The sequence below is a fragment of the Geospiza fortis genome, unplaced genomic scaffold (genome assembly GCF_000277835.1).
Source record: "Geospiza fortis unplaced genomic scaffold, GeoFor_1.0 scaffold162, whole genome shotgun sequence".
NCBI lineage: Eukaryota > Metazoa > Chordata > Aves > Passeriformes > Thraupidae > Geospiza > Geospiza fortis.
Window position 1 is genome coordinate 562961 of NW_005054316.1, and position 17782 is coordinate 580742.

General features: G+C 39.7%; 1 protein-coding gene across 3 annotated transcripts in view; it reads right to left on the reverse strand.

The window, feature by feature from the left end:
* Positions 1–17782, reverse strand: part of SASH1 (SAM and SH3 domain containing 1) — a 122250-nt gene that overhangs the window by 13411 nt on the left and 91057 nt on the right. For all 3 annotated transcript variants that reach the window (XM_031056232.1, XM_031056231.1, XM_031056233.1), the window contains 7 exons: positions 14496–14842; positions 10333–10404; positions 7820–7963; positions 5600–5735; positions 4565–4734; positions 3235–3444; positions 2382–2532 (listed from right to left, as the gene is read on the reverse strand). In XM_031056232.1, the coding sequence (XP_030912092.1) occupies positions 2382–2532; positions 3235–3444; positions 4565–4734; positions 5600–5735; positions 7820–7963; positions 10333–10404; positions 14496–14842 (1230 nt within the window). The remainder of the gene's footprint in view (positions 1–2381; positions 2533–3234; positions 3445–4564; positions 4735–5599; positions 5736–7819; positions 7964–10332; positions 10405–14495; positions 14843–17782) is intronic.

Sequence of the window (17782 nt, forward strand, 5' to 3'; positions counted from 1 at the left end):
AAGAGCGGTCAAGGGAGCTGGGGGTGTTGAGCCTGGAGAAAAGGAGGCTCAGGGGAGACCTAAATGCCCTCTAGAACTGCACTGTTTGTAGCCAGGTGGGGGTCAGCCTCTTCTGCCAAGCAACAAACAATGGAACTAAAGGAAATGGCCTCAAGTTGTGCCAGGGAATGCTTAGTTAGTGAATTAAGAAAAATTTCTTCACCGAAAAAGTGGTCAGGTACTGGAACAGGTTGCCCAGGGCAGTGATTCAATCACCATCACTGGAGGTATTTCAAAGACATGTAGATGTGGCCCTTAGGGACAGGTTTAGTGGTGGACTCAATTGGACTTGGTGTATCTAAAGGTCTTTACCAACCTAAATGATTCTATGATCTTTCCTATTGTATTACTCGTATCAGAAGTGAGTGAGCATTAGGAAAAGCCATCACAAATGTTGGAAACATTCATCCTGTTTGGTAAATTATCAACAACAGCCTCAGCAAGAGTGTGAGGGAGCAGCATGGTACACAATGAAAGCAGAATGGAATTCCTGTGCTCCTCAGCTGCAATTGAGGCCAAGTTCTGCAACTTACCATCACAGAAATATATTTAAAATGATTGTTTCAAAGTTCTTTCCGAGACTTAAAAAAACTCTCCAACACCCAAACCAGAAGAAAAGAGCTGAAAAGAACCAAGTCAAGTGAAAAAAAACCCAAACAAAACCTAACTCTGAATTATCTTCCAGAAGACCCGGAGGAAGGATTGGGACTGAGTCTGGCACATTAGATACTGTCCCCTAACAAAGGATGAAGGGACTTGAAGGAGACTAATGGTGCCAATTCCTTCCTTCCTTGGTCTATGTAAAAAGCCAACACTCAAGTGTGGTCCATCCAGCTTGCATACACTGGATTCCAGGAATTTACCCAGAATTTTTGTCAGGAATCATATTTCATAAACAAGCTAAATCTGGAGCTGAACATACAGAAAACCAGGGCCATGATACAAGAATACAGTTTATGCTGTGGTAATTTTCCCTTTGCAATGAAATGTCAGAAATTGCTGCTCCAATTCCTACTCTCAGCACATGACAGGTAATTATGGGGTAGAACTATGTGCTGTTGCCCCTCCCAGATTCCATCTGTCTGGTCCCCAGTTCTCTTTCTCCTCATCATCCTGACTTGGAGCTGGAATCTGTACTTTCCAACCACCAAATCTTCAAGTTTGCAAACCAAAATTGAAGGGTCCTGAAGAAAAGTATTACTTCAGGGAAGTTTAGCATTCTAAATAGGTCTGCAAATAATGAAGAGAAGCTCATCTGAGGTGACAAAAAATTACTCTGATATAAGTGAAAAGAAACTAATTCTCTAACTCCAACTTTATTAATAGCTAGAGGAGGGCAAGGAAAGAGCAGATGCCACTTTGGGAAATGAACAAGAAAACTAGACAGGCCACACAGCACTGTCTAAAGATATTCACCACACATCTTGCTGTAACTGAATTAAGCATTTCCCATTTAATAGCAGCTGTTTAAATAGCTGCTATGGAAGTTTAAGCTAAAACATAGGAATTTGCACAGAAGCAGCTGAGAATGCCCTCACATAATCCATTCCACTGACTGCTTAGTGGAGACCAACCTTCTACTGACACTTGGGGATGAAGAGCAAATTCAGAACTGTCTTAGGTTGCTGCAGCTAGGCTCTGCTTACTCCTGTGCAGCAAAGACACCCTTGCATTTGACTGCCATGGCTTATTCCACTTTTCCTTGTCTTTGCAACCACTTGCCCAAGACCACATGGTTCAGCGAGCAAAACTGCACTGTTGTACACAGATAGGTGGGTCGCTGTTTTTCACTCTGCACTTGACTGATATATTTGCTCCCTTTGAAAATTGCTGTGTTGTCATATACACAACCTGAGGCTACCTTTATAATCCTCCAATTAACAGTCCAAGAACCAAAAGCACGTGCAGATGAAGTTAATTCACATTATATTTTCTCCACGGCCATCTGGGCTTTGACTTTTTTAACTCTTGATAATCTTAATGTCTTCCCTCTAACCTGGAAATTTCTTCTTTCCTATTCTCTATGTCTCAGCCTCCTACTTTGAGTAGGTAATCTCAGGATTTATACTTGAGCATCAGTATTCTAAAGTGTTATGCATTTTACACTTGATATTAATTACATAAGTTGGGTGGTAAGGCTTACATGAACAGAGTAATTCCAGCAGAACAAAAGAAGTCTTACGTCACCCCTCAAAAATCTAACTTTACACAGTATTACCCTGGAAATAACTATATTAGGAAAAAAAAAACCAAAATCCTGGAACAAGTTTTCTGGTTTAAGGGGTTCACAAAGTTCTTGGCAGAGCTCTAGTAAAACAGAAAACCTCAAACATCCCACGTACTATCATATTCCTGAAGAAGTTCCACTGCTGTGAGGAGAACAGCTCTGTGCTCAGGATCTCGGATGTTCAGTTCATCCAAATCTTCTTCTTCTAAAAGCTTAAAGGTATCCAGATCTTCATAACCATTGAACAGAAAAGTGGGCATGTGCTCCTGCACAAAGGGAAAAAAAATGAGTGCTAAGACAACATATTTATTCAACTTGTTTTGTCAATAAAGATACTAAAAGAGATTTTTGCAACCAGCAAGAAAAGCAGTAAGTTAAATAAGTGCAAACCAATGCACAACAGCAAAATTATAGCATTGTAGTTTGCATAAACACTGCTCTGAGTTCAGGAAGGTAGCAGTGCCAGAACTAGAATGCTGCATGTACTGTTGTATTTGGAATGCAGTGTATTATATAGCCTGGGTACCATTCTACCTGAAGGCACAACGTGGCATGGCTCTATATGAGGGGACAAGTATGAATGGTCTATGACAGCCACACCAATTTATCCCAAGCGCTTCTGAATAGAAACATGGAAAAAATGTCCTCTTTAAAGACAGGATAACTGTTGTTATTTTACACTTTTTGCTTGCCTCTGGAGTGTGCTAGCCTGTGGTCATACTGTGCAACAATTTACAGTGTCTGAGTGTACACGACTCCGAGCCTGTGGCACTTCATCAAGCCTGACAGGCAGTTCTGCACTTCAGCTATTTTAACTGTGCAGCTAAGACCTGATTCTGCTAAGCAGTGTGACAATCCTTAGGATTATGAATCTGGTGTGTAGCTTCCAGAACTAACAACTTCAAAGGTGTGGTCCTCTTCCTGCAAGAAAAAGTGAAAGGGTAAGCAGAGAGAGAGAGAATTTGGACCTTCAAATTGATGCGATCCAAGAGATCCTCAACTGACTTGGGCTGGGGTGGTCTGCTTTTCCGACGTCTCCTGGTGGGCCGCTTTGGCTTCTCTTCCTCTTCATTCAGCACATCCACATAGATAAATTTGAAGGTGCCAACTTTGTTGTTCAACAGACCCATCCAAGTGCCCATGGGGGGTTTGCTGATTATATCAATGATGTCACCTTTCTGCAGACCAAAGGAGCAAGAAAGCCATTTAGCTTTCTGACAGGTATTTTTAAGCAAACTCACCCAGCTGGAATTTCCATGTTACATGGGATGGACAACACACTTCAGTTTTCAAAAGGTTAACCACAGAATTTGCAAAGATGTCTGATTAAACTTGTTTTACAAATGAAAGAAAAAGGAATTAGGTGATATGCCTCAGAGCAAGTCAACAAAAGGTCCTGGAACGGACCCCAGCTGTCCAGATTCACAAACCTACTGACATCTCTGTAGAGCATCAGTGCTGTTTGGTACAAAAGTCCCTATGCTTGCAACTGCCTGAAATTTGTGCAAACAGGAGCACGCTCAGTGTGTATGAGCAGAATTTCAAATCAGATCTCCTGAGCAAAGGAAGCCAACGCAGAGGGAATTGATAAAGTTGCTTTTCCTAATGTGCTCCTGACCATAACAAAGAAATGGATGTGCAACTGCTTTTGCATGCCTCAAGAGATTACCTTACATACATATGCTTTAATAGGAATTAGCTGCCCTTGGAATTTTTAGTAATGAATGTAAGGAGTCAGATAGTTTGAGCTGACTACAGCATAACTAAAAATAATCAGAGCTGATATCCAGAAAAATTAAAGGGTGGTGACCACTCAGTTAGCAAAGTATTTCAATATTAACTCAAACCAAGTTACATTAACTGAAATGCCTTTAAGAGACACTGTGTGCAGGTGCATGCACATTTCTTCCAAGAGTTCTGAAAATTTTTCCATTGAGGATTATTTCATTGCAGCAGACGAAGTATTTTTCCAATCTTTCAAGCAAAACCCTTGCAAAATGGAAATGAGTTCATGGCACATCTTTAATTTTCCAGAAACTAAAGACACAAGTGTCTTTCCATGGATTCAGAGAAACACTAGTAGTTACTTATGTTCTATAACGTAAATATACTATTTTGCTATAGTTCTATAATTACTATATAAGGAAATCTTAAATGTCGAAGACAGGTTAAAGGCCTTCAAAAACAGATACAAATTCATTAAAAGATTAAGAATTCTATAGTTATCGTAAAAAGGTCTTAATTTAGAATTTTAGCAAAATAAATGTTTGATTCCTTAAAAACAGATACAGCTGGTACCTTGAGCTTCAGAGAATCTGTATCATAAGGACTCGGAGTAAAATCAGTATGAACCCTGGCTCTTCCACAGAAAGGTCCTCTGTAAGGAGGCTCTTCATCATCACCATCTTCTGATTTCACACTCTCCCTGTTGCTGGTTGAGGAATCTGTTGTACTCACTGTCTGACCACCTGTGTGAGGGACATAGTATCAGTTCACAAAAAAGTTTCTTTGTGAAGAAGCTTCACAAACAGGCAAGACAGAAAATGGGTCTTCTTTCCACAAAACATGGTAATCAAAGTTAAAAGCCCTCAAATGCTTCTACTTCTTATACACACATGTGGATGGGAGAGTTAGCAAATCTACTCTGCACTCTTGCTTTCCTGATTCACCCCCTCAATATTTAGCCAAGAAGCTGTTTAACAAGTGTCTCATCTATGGCACATCACAAGAGATTGATGACATCTTTCTGGGAAGTTTTGCTCACAAAGCATTTGTGAGGAAAACAAGCTCTGAAACCTGCAAGGGGGTTCCAGAATCCCTCTCAAGTCCAGAAATTTGGTGAATAGTATAGCACATCCACATCACGTTCCATTTAGGCCGCTTCTTGTAGAGACAGTCTAAACGAGAGAGATTTTAAATACTACCCTTCCTTTAACTAGTTGATGAGAGAAACTCAAGGTTTCTCTCGATGGAATGTGGAAGGCCCATCTGGAGTGCTCAGGAGAAATCCAGTGTAAAGATGAGCCTGTTTACTACTTGATCAGTAGTAAACAGGTTCATTATTACATTGATTTAATATTAGAATATTTATATTATAATAGCAGGACCCAGTAGATAGAAAGCAGGATTTCATTTTTTCAGGGTTCTGTATAAACATAAAGCCTTTGAACCAAAGAGCTAACAGTTCTTTGCAAACCCCTAATGACTAACCCATCAGCCTTTCCATGTTTTAACCACTGCTTCTGCTTTGACCTTCTGTGATTCTGCTTACAGTGGAGATCTCTGCTCCCTGAAGCCACAGAAATGGAGCAACACAATTACAACAGAACTTACTCATTGAGCTCTGACCACTTAAGGAACTCCTCAGGCTCTCCACTGAGCCACCAGCTTTCAGCTTGGGTTTGTCCAGGGAGTCAGTGTCTGGTGGTGGCGACTGTGGGGAACCCGGCACAATCCCAGGGCTGGACTCCTGAAAGGGATTGGACCATTAAAGTTTGATAAATGAACACAGGCACTGATGGGAGCTGCTTGTCTGCCTCCAAGGAAAAAGATTCTGTTTCCCTGCTCTTTATCAGACAGGCTGAAAACTTCTGTCTAGCATTGTAAGTAGAAAAAAAAACCTTACACAAAACTCTCAATTCAAGGGTTTTCATGACATATTATCATTTGGACAGCAGGACTTGCAAAACAGCTAGTGCCAAATTCAGGTCTCTGAATCAGAATTTTGTACAAAGATTAACCCAAAAAATCAGACAATGCAAGTGAGACATGAAGCAATGTTTTTGGGGTTTTTTCAGCTATTTTTTTATATCATTGCTCATTTATCTATAAGAACAACAAAAAAAGAATTAGCTAGAAAATGCAGCCTGTGCATGGTACAAATACTCATAAACATAAATGCATAAATATAAAAAGATTTTGCTATGCGTATATCCTGGTTGCTACAGTGTACAATAGTTGAGACAATTTCTCTTTTCATACAGTCAAACATTACTGAAAATCAAAAGGGTCTTTCCTAAACTGAAATTCTGTGAGCCTTTGTGAAGCACAGTTAAAGCAAAGCAGCAGATATTTGTGGCCAGCATAACTTTTGCTTGTTTAATGCATGCAAAAAGACATACTGGAACATACTTTGAATCATGATGCCTGAAAGTTATAAATATTCTAAAACAGCTGTGCCATAAAGTTTGAAAACAAAAGAACTGTAGCTTGCATACAAGAGTGTTTTGTGGAGATGTATGACCATAAAGCTTTTAGATGAACACTGTTATTTGCATGCTGCAAATAAAATCTCATCCCAGCATTATGACTTCAGAGGTTAAGTCAATCTTAGAGTGACAGAGAGCAGAAGTATGGCTAAATCACTGTAAAGCAATTTCTCAAAGGATCCCTTTTCTTTGGCAGACTTTGCAGAGGCACACTGGAAAGCCAGTCAAGACACCAAACCATCTTCTTATAAATATTAAATCACGTTACACTTTAAAATATTTTAATTGTAAGTTTAAATTGTTTGGTAGTTTAAATGATAGTGTAGTGTAAAGTTACACTTATGGTTATAAGTGTAGCGCTGCCCTGGTTATGAATAAGCATGGCTAATAAACAGTTCTGCAGGAAATGGATTCTATAGTCACAAAGCATGCCAAAGCACTGGCCATATTTCTGCCTCTCTTGGTGCCACTGTTTTCTTCAGTTTGGAGCTGTTACTACGAATATTATGAACTGCTCCTTTTACAGGCAGTAAGGCTTTGCAAAGAGCAAAACTTCCATTCCCGATTTCCCATGACTGCGAGCATCTGGTGGTGGTTCAATCCCACTGGGGGGCGGTGTTAACCAGGAAGAGCTTTGCTTTCCCAGCGCCTCTCCAACCTATTCCTTACACAATCCAAGTGGCGAGCCCGGTTTTAAACAAATGCCGAAGATTTTTGACACTCCACTAAAGGAAAAGGAAAAAAGACAGCAATTGTTTCTAGGCCACTGAAATCCAAAGTCTAATTTAGAACTAATGTACTACAGGTTTGCCTTTAAGAATAGACTATAAAAATCTGTAATGAAAGAATAATAGGCAAATCTTCCATCAGATGCCCCTTTCTGACTAGACTGGGCCTTTGTTTTAATGGGCTGCTGCATAGGGCAAGCTATGATGGAGAAGAGACCTGTAATAGCAGAGAAGAGCTGTGTATATGTGACGTTATGCTGGGAATTTAAACTAGGGTGTAAATTGCAGATTAAATATATTACTGTGACTCTGTGTCACAGGCTGGTTCCCCTAATAAATTATTATAGAAAAGAAATGGAAATAGAGAGTGAGGTGTGTAATGCCATCAATGACAGACTTCTGATGAGCTACTTAAATGAAAATCTGAAAATGCATTTTCCATGGTACTGGCATCTATAGGAAGCCATTTCACAGTGAGGGATTTTATAAGAACATAGGAATATGTCACACCATATAATCTTGTTAAAAATTTCTTCAGAGATGCCTTGATGTGTGGGAATCAATATTGATTATCACTTCCACATTATTAAGTGGATTTCACTGCAGACCTCACATACCTGTTCAGACAAAGAGCTGCTGTATTTTTTTGACATCCTTTTCTTCATGGTTTCTTTTACAGACTTCACCTTTTTGCCCAGAGATATACGGGAGGCAGAGGGTGATTTGATCACTTCTTTGTAAACAAAGTCTCCTTCTTTGCCCTGCAAAATAAAACAGGGCTTAAGCCTTTAAAATAGAAGAGCCGTTTTCTCCCTCAGCCATCACTTACTGCAGAGATGTCCAGGCAGACACGGGACAGCAGCACACTGTCCTGTTGCCTGTTTCAAATTCACTGTTGAGACCTTCTGCAAACCACAGTAGCAGTCCACTGTTGGTTACTCTTAAGGCCTGACATGTGACAGTATTGTGTGTGGATGTGCTGGGGACTGCTAGGATGCCTTTATCTTTTCAATTTCAGTAAGTATTTGATCTGATAGAAAACCCTACGTTTAAGGCTAAGCCTTTCTAACAGGACACACAACAGCAGTCGTGGCTCATGTTGCTCAATACTACAAAGAGTTTAACAGGAATAAAGGTACCTCTGAGATACTAGCCAAATATAAATCTCTCTGTGTGTATATATATGTAGATATCTACATTTGGCTACCTAAATTTACTTTTTATTTTCAGACAGCCATTCTGCTAACCTCTGTGGTTTTACTATTCACCCTAAAAAAAAAAAAACCAACAAAAACCAAACACCACAAAAAATGTACTAAATCCATCAACCATGGTAGGTTAAACTTGCACTGCTTTTTTAAGGCACACAACAGGGTACTGACGAACTAAATTAGCTGGTCCTTAAATAGTTGATGACGAAGACCAGCTGCTTTGAATTCATTTAACCTTTTCTAAACCAGCTTAAGTTACTGAGCACTTACTTGTATCACAAGTATATAGCTAACGTGGATTAGTTGACATTTTACCAAACTTGTATGATTCAGCCCTTATTCAGTTGTCCAGGTAGGACATTAAACACAGTCTTATGTTGTACTCTGTTTCAGGAACCACTGAGAAATGCAGCTCTATTAAATGTTCTCCAGCACCCTCCACTGGCAAGGGTGCACCAGAAATCACAGCACAAAAAAGGACCAAAATCAGAGAGATTGACTATTGAGTTTGGTCTCTGATCTAGTTAAATTTGGCTACAAGAATATAGCAAACCCTAAAATAAATGTACTATATTGTACATTAAAGATTTATCTTTTTTCTACATTTATGTATATTTTCTACTTCATCAATACTCTTAAAAGAAATTTCTCTGAAATTCAACTGACACTTCATTTCTGACAATCCGTTGATTTTCCCCTTAAAAGTTGTTTATAATTACAACCTCATTGGTAATTTTCATCTTTTACCAGAAATTAAGGACAGCTTTTTGCCTTATCTTTTTTGAAAAAAAGTTCTAACTAATGGACTTATACGTTTTCAAGAAAAAAACCTCCTTTGATCTGCATGTATTGATCTATGCATCTCTCATATTGATACATTGCATCTCTCCCACTACTGATGCTCCCAGGGATAAATATAACATCTAAACTTCACAGTTTCTTATATTAAAACCAATATGATCAAAACAAGTGTCTATGTTTAAAGATAAACACTGTAAGTTCAGAAGTTAATTTGTTTGCTGAGTTGAAAATTGATAACTAAAATAACCACCCACAGATTTAGCAAATTTAGGGGTAATTTATAATGTTAAAAAAAATAAGGCAACAAAAAACATGCCCAAAAACCCCAGCTGACATAAAAAATAATATAATGCTGGCATACAAAATGGTTGACAATTTAGACTTGATTTAAGTGGACAGGAAGGTTATCAAATCCAATTCTGAAACAGAAAAGAAAAGCATATATGGGCAAAAGGAAAAAAATATGTTCGCAATTCCATTTGATATAATGTTCTGGCTCATTTCTGTTCTGTTATTTTTGGCCACAGGCCAACCAACAGTAACAGTGGGATCAACATGACTAACATAAAATGGAATTAATTCTCAGGAGAGACGTGGTGTTTTTTTAAATACAAAAATGCCCTGAGATCAATTGCGCAGCACCCAGCACAATGGGATCCTGGTCTACTCCAGAGCTCTGAGATACAATCAGAAAACTAATAATGAACTTCTTACATAACGACTTCCATGCAAATAATTTGCAGATCTTCAGTGAAGTTAGCCTCATCATTCCAAGTAGTAAATATTTTTACCAAGGAAGTATAGCAAGCACATGTTTTGCCTTGGGCAATGCTCTGAGGAAGTCAGGTATAAGAATAGCCCACAGATGTGCCCCCAGATCTGTGCTTTGATCACTTGTTCCTACCTCTTTGCACATACTGCATATAAATACTTATACACATGTGGATATGGGCGGGTAGGTTATTCTCAAAGCTAAGGAAGTTTGAGGTTAACAAAGATGCTCTGTTTTCTTGGATTCCCAAACTATTATTACAGGCCTAAATTACACTTCAGTCTATTATAACTCTACTGTGCATTTCATTTTATGCTATTTCAGGTCTGCACCTTCTCAAACTCACCATTTGGTCAGAACTGTTTCCAATATGAAGGGAACGATTTGTCAAATCAAAGCCTCCAAAGCTACAGGTTCTCTGCAAAAAAACAAGGATAGATAGTTTTATCACCATGATTAGCTCACTTAGAACATCTGCAGTTTGGAGAACACCAATTGAAATACAAATGTCTGCAAAAATGGAAAGAAACAAACAAACAAAGGGATGAGAGATTATAAATCAGGAAATCTGTTGCAAGGCAATATGAGTCTCTCTTTTCCAGAGACAACTCCTTGGCCTAAGGTCTGCTGCTGTTGAGTCATCTACTGCCTACTCCTCTTTTTAAAAAGAAAAAGACTTTTTGGTCTGAGGAAACTGTTGATCTTATGCATCAAGTTTTCCAAGGTGCTGGCAACTCCATCTCTTCACTCCCACTTGCCTTCATAAGTAAGTCCACAGCAACACTGAAACAGAGAACAACCAATCTTCTAAATCTTTGAAAGCATTGAATAACATACCTTCTGAATAGCTGCATAGGCTGCATTTCCACTGAAATACAGGGGATCACTGGAAGACTAATTGGGTAAGCCCTTAGTAAGAGGGAAAACCCAGCCCAGCTGTCCATAAGCATTGTGTCCCCAGAGATTAGCTGATTCCAGATTAGTCACTTCCAGCTTTTCCTTTAAGAGGTAATAAAACCTGACCAATGAACAACCAGCTGCACAGTACTCAAGTAACTGGCCTGGGCAGAAGTCTTATGCGGCAATGCAGGGAAATGAAGGTATGGCCATTACAATTAGCTTGCACAAGTTCAACTCTGGGCTCTGAGTGTAGTTTTGAAGACAGGCAGATGCCTGCAGTAAGAATTCTTTTCAGAGTCAGAGCTGAGATAAACAGGAGGCAGAAAATCAACCCTTGTGAACTAAAAGTTCTTAGGGTCTGAACTACCCAACAGAGTAACTTCAAAGACACTTTAGGAATCAATTAAGGTATTGATTAGGTATTGGCTCAGATCTACAAAGGACTGTGAGTCAGTGAAAATCCACCACCTGAGAACTACCAGCTCGCTTCATCTATTAGGAAGAAGCAAGCTGTATTAACTGTGACACTTAATAAACAATTATAAGAATTCATTCTTTTAAAGCAAACACTCTTCCTGTTCACTACTCAGAAGCTTTTAAAAGGTCTTAATAGCTTTTAAAAAGTTTTATTTATAGCTTCTTGCTGCTACACCCAACAAACTTGGATGACAGTTTTTGTACCTACTACAACTCTAGTGGAACTCAAAGCCAGCTTTGTCTAGGCCCCAGACACATTAAAGAGAATGCTGTGATGTAGAATTTTTCTGTGTTTTTTTCCAGAAGGCAATGTGACTATGGCACAGGTTTTAAAAATTGTTTTTAGAAAACATTTGAGATCAACCACAAGTAATAAGATCAGTTTCTAAAGCAGAGCATGTTTAGCTAGGAGTAATTTGGTCCTTCTGTGAAGAACCATTATATGTAATCCTACAGCGTATGGTAATCCCAGCAAAGAAGAGAGGACATCTGGAACTGCTCTGAGCAACTTGTCTGTCAAACCAGCCAGAGCTCCTGCTAAAGAAGTCTTCTTGGAGAGCAAGACAACTGTTGGCTAAAAGCTTCTGAGTAAATGCACCTTATTAAGGATGCTTGTTGTTTCACTATGGACCTGCCTATACATTTAAAATTTAACTTCCATCTTCAGATTCCAGTAGGGACCCTGGCAATCCTGCAGCAAACAAAAGGTCTGTGGATGAGGAGAGGGATATTCAATGGAATGGCCATGCAATCAAAAGTATTATTCTTCTGGGAGAAAAGAAAAACTGATGTCATTTGAAAATTTCATGCATGTCCAGGCCACTGAAACAAATATAAATGACAAAAATGAATGGCAAGGCAAGACAGAGTGACCAATTCCACTGAATACAGAGGCATTGCAATTTCCCTGAGGTTGCAGCAAACAAACATTAAGCATTTCTAGGAAGGAGCAGCATTAGTTGCAGCTTGTCAGCTATTTGCGTTTTCAGGAAGTGCACTGAAAAAGTTAGTAAGGGCAGCAGGTCTCCAACATTTATCCCATTCACACAAGGCTGGAGAAGCAGCTGACTGAGAAGCTCCTCAACAACATCAAAGCACTGTCCATTTCTTTAACTGTATCTCTGCGACTAAGCAAAGGTCAGTGCAGACAGTTTTCATAATGAAATTATTATAGCGAGACAAGACTAACTTATTAGAACCAAAGAGTTGTTTCTGTCATCTGTATTTACCAAGACAGTTTTAGAGGGTATTTTTCATTATGGGGCATCTCTAGAACATCTCAAGTATTTGGTTCAAGATAACCTTATTATTGAACCCACAGAAGGATGAGCAAGGTTTCTCCTAAAACTGCAATATCCTTACAGGAAAACAACATCTTCTGAGTAAAATGGCTGTAGCAATAAGCAGTATCCCATGAGGGGCAGGGTAAGCAGTCAATGCAGAAGGAACAGTAAAGCTGCCAAGAGATAATGTTCATGGTATTGGGTAGAAAAAAAACCCCTATATTTTGTGGCCAAAGAGCAAAAAGTGAACCATGAGGACTTGGTCACCTCCCACAGGCTATTCAAGGAGACCGCAGCTGTCACTTTTGTACCTCATATCAGAAGAAATTAAGCAGAGACCTCTCAAAAAAAAACCCAACTGTTATTTAAGAGGAAAAGCTGTTTCTACTGTATTGTTCATTGGAATATCTTGCTTAATGTTATGGGAGCACTGCTGTTTCCATCCACTAAAGTAGGGAACATTGTTAACTACACAACAGACTAGCTGGCTCAGCTTTGGAGATCTGGCAACAAAGGCAAGTTCCTAGGAAACTCAGAATCATGGTTAATGGAACTGTCAAAACTGGGTCATATACTCAGGAATATGAGTGTTCAAATCACTTGAATTTCTAGATCGTTCAAATTTCAACTCTGGAGTGTTCAAATCACTTAAATTTCTCACTGTAAGCACAATTTCCTCTTAAGGAAGGCCACCCCTTTTTCCCTTTCTGTAACGCTCTGAGGGAAGGTACCACCTTCATTCTATGCTAGAAAGAAGGAGCAGCAGTGACAATTCTGGTGGTGGTGAGCAGCAGGCAGGAGGGCAGTGACTACCTAATGCCAAACTCTCTATCTTTCTGCAGCTGTGTATGTAAGGGAGAACACTGACTGGGTGAGTGAACTGATGAGATGCAATCTGAGAAGGGAAAGCCCAATTTAAGGCAATGACAGCTGAAGAAAAATAGAGCTCAGTTGAGTAACAATACTCTATTACTCTGAAAATCTTGTTCATCTCTTGGTACCCCTTGAAGAGAATACTGACTTCCAAAGCATCACAAAGAACATATTTGTAGCATCTCAAACCTTCTCTGTTCACTGGTGATCTCTACTTCTGCACTAGGTAAGTTAAAAAAGCAGAATTTTGTCATATTTGCTCTCTCTCACTGAGTTATTCTGTACACACAGAAATGGTAGACCCAACAAAACTCTTCTCTGACAAGATTTTAGCAAGCTCTTCCCTTTTACCTGCATTACAGTGCTTAAGAGTTTCTAATGGCAAAGAAAGCAGAAGCACTGAATTTTAGTCAAAAGTACAAAGCAGAAAGTATTCACTGCAACCTCACAGAAACTGGAAGACCACCTTCATGGCAACTCTTTGACTCACAGACTTTTGGTGGATTCTCAAGAGAACCCTTTTAGTACAGCGATCCACTGTGGCAGCCCACTTCCTCTTGGCCTCCTCATCCTCCTCCAGCAGGCATCTCCTCAGGTCCTGCTTGTCGGCCTTGCTCAGGGTCCTGTCAGTAACGGGACGCACCAGCTGTGAGAGGTTGAGGTGACTGTACAGGCTTCTCTCCACCACATAGGTGATATTGAACTCGCTGACAGAGGTGCGCCCTCGTAGCCTTCTGTTTGGGAAGCCACAACCTCCACCCCCTTTCGTTTTGTGCCGCAGCAATTGCAGGTCGCAAGCTGTGGGGGATCCTTTCCTAGCAGGGCGCTGGCAAAGAAAAGCTCTGGAACAGGAATAGTTAGTATCCATTTTCTTCAATCGGATCTGCTTCCTTACATTCTGAATCTCCTCCAGGGACACCAGAAGATGGTGCTTGTGCCTGTTGCTGTCATAAAAGCAAATGCTTTCTGTACTTACCCCATGGCTCAGCGAGCCGAGGCTCTTCTTCATTTCCCCATCTGTCAAGGAGCGGCAAACTTTCTGGGACTTCTCCTCTTCTGGGTAAGAGAAAAATGTCCCCAGTTTCTTGGGAGGCTTGATAAGGCCACGGCTATCAGTTTTGCTGAAGGTCTTCACCAGCTTCCGGTTAGCTCCCCACGTATCAAGACTGCTGGATGAGGGAGAAGTAGTGAGTGAGTCCGAGTCGTCCTCTGGCTGCTTTTCACAGGAGCTGTCAAAGTAGAATTGCTTCTTGTGAACTCCGGAGTAAAGTGCTGATCTGTCATCCAGTATAGGAGAGTTGTCAAGTGAGTGCTCTTCCACACCTGCAGGGGACAAAAGCAGCACAACGCTTGTCATCGTTCGTAATTTTCTAAGATGTTTCCCTGTAGAGTCTTACTGTATTTATTCAAGATATCAACCCCTTAAATTGGAAGAAAACTATTTTTTAAGTAAATTACTCATAAGTTATTTTTGAGTGGATAAACCTGAAGCAGTTCCTTCCATTTGTGAAGTGAGAATGCTGGGATTAGTTAACAGACAGAAGACAACTTCCTGTAAGTAAACTCATCCTTTTTTTAAGTTTCTCTCTTTCATCTGCAGCTAAGACCACAGATGTTCCCACTAACAATCCCTTCAAAGCTGGAGCTGGGATCTGTTTCTCTCGTTTTTCTTCTGATACTTGCATATGATGCTCAGCTCTAGTGAACTTACAATAGGTCAGAAATACACCCAGGTATTAAAACCCAAACAAATACCTCTCAGGTCCAGTTTTCCAATACCTAGTTCTCCTGTGGCTGCAGAACGGAGTATTTTTCACAGGAAGTTATGGAGCTGAACTCCAGGATGAAATTTATTGTTCTGGGGTTTTGATGGGGGAAGAGACACCAGTTTTAATCACACAGAATTTATTTAGCAGATGCAAAAACAAAGAAGTAGATCAAACTGCAGATGTGCCAATTTCAACAGCGTCCTGGTAATGAAAGAAACACTTAGTTTTCACCAAATTTTTCCAGAAAATATTTCACAGGAATGTTTTGCAACATAACTACTGGACATGAGCAGATAGCCAAGTTTCCTTTTCAGAATGGAGAGAAGAAAATAAATAACTTCAAACTGCAATTCCTTTTAACATTTATAAGAAACTTTTCTGTGGTGTTTTCTTTTGAGCAAAGTATAGGCACAGGTTTTAGAAGCAGTAACAAGGTTAGAGTAAAAAAAAAGTACACATCCTCCTCTGTCTCCCTGACAAATTCCACAGCATTCCATGGTATGTATCAGACACACATACACACACAAATATAGCTGTATTTATTTCTTGCCAAAATAAATGTCTTAATGACGTAACTTTGCCTTCATCTTTGATTGCTTCCACAGTCTTACAGCAGAGTAAAATTTGAACTGCTACCAAAATACCTACAATTTACTAAACTGGCTCATTCAATAACAAAGGACACCTTTCACAATGACAGATTAGCAGCCCTGTAGAGGATTCCTGCCTCACCTTCAGTTCACTCTGTTGGCAAAACATATTTGAAATACATTTGTTGAAACCTAAGATGCTATTTTACTATGATAAGGATCATCATGACAGTGAAGAGATAGTGGATCACATCTGACATGCAACTTTCACTCTTTAGAAATTTATTGGGATAGGTCTGTAGACTGGAGTCTTGTTTTGACACCACTTTCCCTGGACTGTCCAGCTTGTGCTTCTTCCCCTCTACATCTTAATTTGAACAGAAAATAGACTTTCTCCTGGGACTGAGTATGTACTGATAAACAATTTTAGTCCACTAAGTAAATATGTTTTTAAACAGCTTGTAAAATATGCATTGTGTGTCAACACTGTAACAGATGTTATTTGGAGTGAGTCCATGACACAAAGCCATAATGACACAGATGTATTTTTAAGTGCTATATAAGAATGGTGCCCAGGAATTAGGAAGTTTCAGTTATTTGGCTCACTTAGGAGCAGATTAAGACAAAATACATACGGATTCAGATATTGGCAAATTCTAGTGAGTATCAGCTTGGCCAAATGTACATTCATTGTGATAACACAGTCAGTAACAGAAATGTCGGAGCAGAATCTGAGATTAGTGTGCTTTTCTTTAAAATCTACAGGAATTCATAAGGGAAATTCAGCAAAGTTGTTCTTTGTGAAGACATTTTTGAGTAGGATTTTGCAGGATCTTTCTTCCTGGAAACTGTGTGTCAGTTTTCAAAATAAGTCTACTCTTATACTATACTAAACTCTGTTGAACATTAATGAATTTGTTTAAATTTTAACGATGTTACTCGATCAAATATTATAGCCAACTCCCCAAAACCTAGTCACCTATGATTTCACATTACTTCATATGCATAACACAGATTCAACGAACCATAGCAAACAGCTCAAAAACCAATCCAGCCAATTGCAGGTAACTTGGAAGGCCAGACAGCAATCCCAAACCTGACGACCCTATTTTCTGTCATTTTGCATAGCCTGTCAAAGGGCTCTCTGACATATCCAATTGGGAATACAGATCTGTTTTATGAGAGATTGGGATGGACAATATTCATGAAGCACTTTTAATTTACCGTATGAAAATTTGGGTGGCGAATTTCCTGAAAGAAAAGTCACAGCTATCTACTGCTAAGGCCTGGCTACTTAGGGTGCCTTCCAGTTATACAGAAGTTATAATATATATAATATATAATCCATGTTGTTATTTGGCAATAACTGGTTCTGCTATCAAGTTTTCAAAGAGTAAATCTACAATGAAACTCCAGAATGATAGATAAAGTACAAACTCAAGAGTTACAGATAATTTAATCAGAGAAGCCTAGAGCTAGAGAAGACAGACAGCAGATGGAAAAAGAAGGAAGGAGAACAAACTTTTTTTTTTTTAAATACAGTTGCTAGTTCAATGCTTTTTCTGCAGGGGTAGGGATGGAAAAACTCTAAGGAAATAAAAGCCCTGGAAGGAGTGGCACACTTAAGTGAAAGACTGAGGGTTGAGGAAGTAAATAAGGAGGTGAAGCACTGTAAGAGAGGATACAGGGAGCCAGACAGATAAGTAACATGCTGAAGAGAAAGTCTAGCCCAACTGCAGCAAGCCGTCTGCATGCCCAGCGGTCCCTGAGCTGCCTGCTCCTGTGTCTGCTCCCATCCCTGGCGCCTCCTCCTGATTGCTCCCTGCAGCTTTTCCCTGACCCCTGGGGAGAGAAGGAGGAGGTAGGACAGGCTTCTCTAAGGGCCATCTTTTCCTAGAGCCGTG